This window comes from Amblyomma americanum, chromosome 6, assembly GCF_052857255.1.
Source record: "Amblyomma americanum isolate KBUSLIRL-KWMA chromosome 6, ASM5285725v1, whole genome shotgun sequence".
Lineage (NCBI taxonomy): Eukaryota > Metazoa > Arthropoda > Arachnida > Ixodida > Ixodidae > Amblyomma > Amblyomma americanum.
Window position 1 is genome coordinate 8,200,405 of NC_135502.1, and position 7,558 is coordinate 8,207,962.

The window sequence follows — 7,558 nt, forward strand, 5'->3', positions numbered from 1 at the left end:
ATTTTTGTTTAATGTAGTCCTTATTGTTTCAAACTGGGTGGCATCCAGGGACAATTTTACAATTTTACTGTGGCCAGCGGCGCGTCTCGCCACCCCACGCTTCAAGAGAACTGTTCATTCTATTCATCCACACATTCGTCATTCCCAACAGTCATTGCGCGCTTACACGTTTTTTGTCCTTTCCTTCCGCAAGCGCCGACGAGGTAAGCTTAAGCCTATTGTGGGTCGCCGTTTTACAGCATTCAATACCGCAGAAACGTCGTAATAACCTTGTAGTGATGCTTATCATGCTGCTGAGTTGGTGTTCTTTACGTAGCGGGAGTGCACAGTGTATTGTATGCCGCTGTTCTGGCCTAATATCGGGTGAATCTGCCATGTGACATGAGCTCATGTTGAATGCATGCCGTGCTACTGATCACCGTAATGTAGATCGGAACGTGTCGTTTCCTATCTTTCAGATGCCGTCTGTCGGAGTCAAAGACGTCGAGCAGCAAGCATTTGTGCGGGCGCTATCCGCCTTTCTGAAAAAGTAAGCCTTCAGGATGTTCCGGCATACTTCCGAGCTTGTATTCAGGAAGGCTTGGCAACTTGCAATATTTGTGCTTTACAGGTCAGGCAAACTGAAGGTTCCTGACTGGGTTGATGTCGTGAAGACTGCAATCTATAAGGAGCTGGCCCCTTACGACGAGGACTGGTTCTACACGCGATGCGGTCAGTTCAGCACCTCCGACGGAGCATTGTGCATGCCTAATTGCCTCTACCGACTAGTGGGGTTCACGCCATTAATTATAACGTTTATTTTTATAACTAACGGTATTGCCTGGTCGCCGTGTTCATGCGCCTTTATTGTAGCTAGTAGTTGGAACTCGTGCTTGCCTCCTCTGAGGCGACTGTTCCCCGCTTTTCCCTGCGCGCGTACACGTCGTAAAGTAATCCGGCAAGTTTTCACAGCGTTGTGGCGAAGCACACAAAACCGTGTGCTCTTGCTACCGCATGTCAGCACTTATTGTATTGGCAGTTTGTCGTGCGTTTATGCTCAGCGACGTGCCTGAGATCGAACGTGTCGCAGGTGTCGCGGCACATTGTGCCCAGCGTCCACTCGGACCAAAACTTATTTATTGGAAAAATTTCACAGATTTACCTGTCTGGTTGGGTTTGAAGACTTATAATAAACTGCCCATCTCCAACCAAAAATGTTAACTTTAACGCAACGTTTCGAAGCAGACTCGGCTCCTTCATCAGGGGTGACTGAGGGCAGTAGCAAGCGTCTTTTAATTATGGGGGGGGGGGGGGGGGGGTCAAAGGAACGGCAGCTGTGTCGCGAAAGGCGCGGGGGAGGGGGGTTTAGGCTGTTAGTCACGCTGGCGCACTGCAGGGAGGTGCTGCATGGCGACTTTTTTTCGTTGCGTTGAAGAGCGAAGTACCTGGGCATATACTGGGGGCAGGTTTCCTTTTGTGCGGTTGATATTGTTCAGGGTGGTCTGGATATGCCAGGATTCCAGAAGGAGCATCTTGTGGTAATTTGTTTCGGTTCCGAGGATGCCGGTTTCCTCAAAGTTGATTCTATGGTCCCAGTCATCGGAATGTTCGGCTACTGGATTGCGCTCTCTTGCGAATTTTTGCGGCCGGCGTTTTTATGTTGCCGAATTCTTTCTTTGAAATTTTTGGTTTCGCCGATGTAGCTTCAAAGAAAGAATTCGGCAACATAAAAACGACGTCCGCAAATTCGCAAGAGCCCATAGAATCAAGTGTGACTACCAGCCTAAACCCCCCTTCCCCCGCGCGCCTTTCCCAACACACCCCGGTTAGGTTCAAGTTAACATTTTTGGTTGGAAGTGTGCAGTTTATTATAAAACGTATTTATGGCTGCGCGGTGCTGTTCCTGTTGCATCAGACGTTTTTCTAAGAACTGAGGATTGGGCGAGTTTGTGGTGATCCATCGTATTAAAAACCAGCGCTAAAAAACGACGTGTGTCTCGTCTCGTCCTCTGTATGTTTTTTAGCGCTGGTTTTTATTACGATGACGTTTTTCTGCCGACCTTGTGGTCTTATTCCAGCCCTGGGGGAAACCCCGCCCCTCAGCTTTTTGTTTCGCCTGTCTCAACGAGGTGCAAAGCTGGGCTCGTCCTGTCTTCTATGTCTGTGGCCTAGTTACATGTGCTAGTCTTTTTAATTAATGAGGCCAGGAGCACATATCTGCTGCAGATTTGTCAAGGCTTGCGTGCTCTCGTGGCAGCAGGAATAAACCTAGCACTGAAAACACAAATTGCTGCCCCAGCAGACCCTTGAATGACCTAGTTTTGCAGCTATTGTGTTCGAGTTTCAATGTCATGAACATTGCCAAAACAGGCATTTACTACACACTGGTAAAGCTGCACTGACTTGCAGCTTAGCTACCTTTTCTGGCTTTGACTAGGAGTGATTGATAACTGGAATGTCTACTTGTCTTTGCAGCATCAGTGGCACGGCACCTGTACATGCGCTCGCCATCAGGTGTCAAGTCGATGCGCAAGATCTATGGTGGCCGCTACCGCCGTGGTGTCCGCCCGTCCCACTTCTGCCCAGCCTCTGCTAGCGTGGCTCGCAAGGCTCTCCAGGCACTTGAACAGCTCAAGCTTGTTGAGCAGGACCCCAGCGGGTGAGTCACTTTGTGAGCAGTGCCGAGCGTCATCTTGGATGCCTTGCTGAGTGCAGTTGGAGCCTTGAATCACAGAAGTAGGTGTAAAAGAGGTTCATCATGCTGTAAAAGGTGCTGTAGGTGTAAAAGAGGTTCAACTTGCTGTTTCCATATTGTGAACCAGCACTAAACGGACAATGGACCTAGGAAAGAGAAGACGACACGGGCACTGTCTAGCAACTAAATTTTAGTGCTAGACAGCATCCGTTGTCCGTTTTGTGCTGGTCCACGATATGAATTACTTTCAACTTGCCCAACACAATGTACTCTTAAAAGCACACTGAGGAGAAATTGAAGTTGGCTTGTATCATTAGAATACCAGCTCCTGATCACAAAAATGCCACTCTTATTGAAAGAAAAAAGGGGGCTTTTGTAAGGTAGAAAATAGCAAGAACCAAAATACAGGTATCGCCGCCACAGGTCACTCTCGCAAGTACAAGTGTGATTACGTTATAGGACAAGAGACGCCACCTTGGAGGAATTTTCCTTACTCCATGGAGCCACGAATCTCTGAGGCTGACAAAGGAAGGTTGCGCGGTTCAATATTGAAGTAAATTTTGTTTTGAAAGCGATAGTTCACTTTTATCACACATGGAAGACAGACCAAGGACAACCTGAATGTTGGAAGCAAAGAAAGCCGATGTCTGGTGGCGCCACAGGCGACCAGGAGAGTTTCGGTTTGCTATGGCGCTTCGTGTCTGAACATTGTTTTGTTTTTGACGCGCCTCGATTTACAAGCGCCGAACAGCAGAGCAACTCTAAGTGGCACTTCAAGTGCCAGTTAACCTTTGAAGGAGCTGGTCAGATGATCGCCACGGTCGATGAAAAACTATGATGGCACGATGGTCGGTGATCCTACAAGGAGTTAGCAGTATAAAGAGCACTTGTGTCTTCGTACGCTTGCGAGCGAAACGTTCCCTGCTGTGCCAGTCAACTTCGAACTACTTAACGGAAATCGTTAACGGAAATCGACGGGAGACAAGATACAAGGCAAAGATGTCTTACAAATTTCAATGTCTCATCGGCTGCTGTGCACTTCATGAAGGCCATTTGGTCTCCAAAAGAAATGGAAGATGGTATAGCAAGTTCTGTCGAAGGCTTTGACATGTCCAGCCACAGGCTATCGTTCTTGAGGTTCGCATGGTATGACAGGCTCCATCACTGTGGTGTTGCGCTTGATGCCACAGCATATTCTTGTGCCTCCTCATCATGGATATGATGAGCTCCTCATCATGGATATGATGCGAACACACGCATAACACACCTTCTTCTTCTGCCTCTTAATACATGGCACATACCCACACGGGGGGATTGGCCAGGGTGTAGTGGCATAAACAAGGAAATTTCAATAGGAGATTATGACAAAATTCTAGCACCATGCGTGAATGCTCTCGTAGCTTCTTTTTCGTTGTCCACTCCATCGCGCGTTGAAAGCGGCTCACAACACATGCCCATTCGGCCTTCTTGCTTGAGAAAGCAGAAAGCGTCGGAACGAAGTCTGGGTGCCGCGGTGACATTCAAGGCCTTCCTGGCCATGAATAAAACCTTTCGTGATAAACTGCACATGCATTTAACGCAGTACCTCGTCCGTACCTGTCACAAAGTTATTCTCGCACAGTCTTGACGGTGCCCAAGGGCGGCCACGATCGTCGAGCCGGCGAACTGCTTTTATCCACGCTTTGCGTCGAAGGCGGTCCCGGAAAGCGTTCGGAAAGCGAAAAAATCCGAGTTTGCTTCCCTTGGGCATTGCAGCCGTATGTAACACATGTCGTATGCATCGCCAAATTCGTCTCGCTGAACGCCCGGACGGCTGCAGCAACACACCCCGCGTAAGAAGCGGTTTGTTTACACTTCCACGGCCGGTCTCGAGTGGAGCGCGCGACCCTTTCAATATGTTTCGCGACACCGCCGCCAGGGGGTGGGCGCAGTCGCGTCGTGAAAAAGGCGGATTGCGTGGTTCAGGTGACAACGGCCAACAGTGGCTGCTGCTGTTGGTAGCATCAGTGTTAGTTGATGTCATGCTACGCTGAACTTTAGAGGCTCTGCATAGGACTGTATGGCAGACTTAGTGTGGAGATGCTTCTGATCAATAATGTGCCGTCACGATTAAATTCAGTTTTAGGTACAAGATACTCCTTTTTTCAGTGGAGGAGCTATAATTCTTTTTTGCAATGAGAAGGTTATTGTGATATGAATTCAATGTTAGATTTTTGATTGGTTGTCAGGATAATTGGTGTTTTAACTGGAACCAGTTGGTAACTACAGTTTGAAGATCAAAGTTCGCAGAGTTGTAAAATTAAAATCAAAAAACAACTTTCAACATTGCATATTTTATTCATTTTGCTGTCTGGATACTATACTTCAATACTATAGCCTATTAATTTATCTGCTGCATATTAGGAATTCTTTCAGGATGTTTTTGTGTTCGGGGGTTTGTCAGAACCGATTGTAATGCAGTTTTGACGGCAGTAAGCCTGAAACTGTGATAAATGCAAGGCCATACAGGTATATAGCTGCATCGAAAGATGCTTAGCCTTCAGAGGTTGCTGTAGACTGCTCAGTTTTAAGGAGAGACGCGGGTCTTGAAATTATAAAAGAAAATGAGAAATTTTAAGTTTTTCAAAAAGGGCATATTCAGGTTCAGTATACTGTAAAGTAAAGTACCTGCCTGTAAAAGTATGAAAAACCTATATGTCTCCGAAGCACTGAAATGGCAGTTTGGGTGCAAAATGCCGCATAACTTTGCCACCGTCGCTTCCCACAAACGCGTCCCCAGTTGCCACATCTGTCACTCATCTCTGCAACCCGGCCGTGTTGTTAAATTGTCTTGGAGTGTCCGCATTTCAATGTCTGAGGCCTCTACAACAACCTCCGAATGGCTGGCACGCGCACTTAGACGAGGTTTTCTAGGCGTAGTGTTTCTTGTCAACATGACTAGCCTTATGGAAGTTTTTGTTTTATGTGTGAAATTTAAATCAACCTTGTGCCATTGAGTTGAGTTTAGAAAACAGCTGTGAAGCTGTTATTCTTTTTGTAGTGGAGTTGAACAGATTCAGTTTTGTGGACAATGGTGTCACCTAGTTATATTTCATAGTTAAGGCACTGCAACACAATTGAAAACAATAGGGGTTGCCTTTCAGTCAGAACCTGAATAATAATGAGTGAATGTGTTATAATGACCTAAAAGAAATTACCTAATTAGGCTTGTTATCTTCCCATAATGTGGGAACTAATTGAAATATACTGAGGGCCGCCGCGGTGGCCGGGTGGTTATGGCGCTCGGCTGCTGGCCCGAAAGACGCGGATTCGATCCCGGCTGCGGCCCGTGTATTGTGCGATGTCAGTGCACGTTAAATAACCACAGGCGGTCGAAATTTCCGGAGCCCTTCACTACAGCGTCTCATAGCCTGAGTCGCTTTGGGATGTTAAACTCCCATAAACCAACCCAAACCGAAATATACTGAAGTTAATTATATTTTTGAAAATGTGCAAAAAATACATATGCACACCTAATTTCATTACAATAAAAAATAGAAATTTTCACGATCTCCCCTCCAAGGGGAACAGTGGTCTTGGAACTTTTTTATTTTTGGACTAAATGCAATGAAAATGTGCAGTCTTAATAAGTTTGATTTAAAATGTGTAACCTATTTTATGATATATCAATTAGATATTAGACAATATCACTCCTTTGATAAAACAATAGAAAGAAACTGATCAGAAAACTATTATTAACATGTGGCTAGATAGTGTACAGTGCAAGGAATATAATGTAGGAAGTATGTACTTCTTTAAGCCAATATTGGATATTTTACAATATGTTCAAGTCCAGTGTAGGGAGGACTTAGTTGACGAGCAGTTTAAATTGGGGTGCATAAAAATTAGCAAGCACAAATTGAGAAATCTGTACCAAACATTGTATACTTCAACCATTTAGCAGCATGTTACTTTATAATAAAAATTATTCCTTTATCAGCTCTAGGTGCAAGCTTCCTTGTAAACTAGCAAACAAATTTGTTTTGGGGAAACAACGAAAAACAGATGAGCTGATTTTCTCCTTATAAAAGGGGACAAAGAAAATACTGACCCAGGGAATGAATAAATTTGTAGATAGTACATATGTAGAAGATGGGCTGTAGATTTCAAAAATGCCATTTTCATGCAGTCGATTTTTTCCTTGAAGATTTTGGGCACTGCCTTCAGTGACGCAAGCACAAATTCAGGGCTGATGTATTTCATGCATAAAAGAGTGAGGCGATGTAAACAAATAACTGCTGTTTGGCTTCTGGCAATATTTGTGGCCACATCTGAGGATGCCCCTGTGATATCAGTTTTGATTTCGGTATTCAAATTCATTTCAATCTAAGGTTGCCCACTTGTTGCAAATGGTGAGCAATTAGTGCATGAAGTGTGAAGCACACATCTGAACCTGACATCTGCACAGGGCATGACCACCTGAGAGAAGGCAATGCAGGCTGTCGTGTGTCATTTGGTGTTTTACTGCACTTGCAGAACTTGACCCTCTTTGTTTCATTTGCTGCTAGGGCAAGTTGATTATTGTAAACGTGAGGACACTAGTCCTTGATCTCTGCGTTGTCCTACCTTTTGCAGTGGCCGCAAGCTGACCAGCCAGGGCAGGAAAGATCTGGATCGGATTGCTGCCCAGATAAAGATGAAGACAACGGCACCTGCGAAGTAGTTTCCTGGTCAATAAATGTTTTGACATATGTACCTTGTATTCTTTAATCTTTAGCAGGGGTGAGTTTCCCTGAATGAATATCATCCACCAGTCTTCATTCAGTAGGCCTATTTTGTGCAAGAAAAGATGCCATGCTTCTAAAGTGTGAATTGCACAGCTGGCATCCAAAGCGCCCATTGCCT

General features: G+C 45.4%; 1 protein-coding gene across 1 annotated transcript; it reads left to right on the plus strand.

The window, feature by feature from the left end:
- Positions 1–73: 73 nt before the first annotated feature.
- LOC144136242 (small ribosomal subunit protein eS19-like) lies at positions 74–7,408 on the plus strand. Its single transcript, XM_077668414.1, has 5 exons — positions 74–203; positions 459–529; positions 611–711; positions 2,455–2,638; positions 7,289–7,408. The coding sequence occupies exons 2-5, from the start codon at positions 459–461 to the stop codon at positions 7,374–7,376; spliced, it is 444 nt and encodes a 147-aa protein (XP_077524540.1). The 5' UTR covers positions 74–203; the 3' UTR covers positions 7,377–7,408.
- Positions 7,409–7,558: the final 150 nt, after the last annotated feature.

What these genes read in the sequence shown, in the direction of transcription:
- LOC144136242 (XM_077668414.1), top strand. Translation starts at nt 459, where the DNA reads ATGCCGTCTGTCGGAGTCAAAGACGTCGAGCAGCAAGCATTTGTGCGG. An exon ending in CTATCCGCCTTTCTGAAAAA is followed by an intron (nt 530 to 610) that starts GTAAGCCTTCAG and finishes TGTGCTTTACAG; the next exon opens with GTCAGGCAAACTGAAGGTTC. An exon ending in GTTGAGCAGGACCCCAGCGG is followed by an intron (nt 2,639 to 7,288) that starts GTGAGTCACTTT and finishes TACCTTTTGCAG; the next exon opens with TGGCCGCAAGCTGACCAGCC.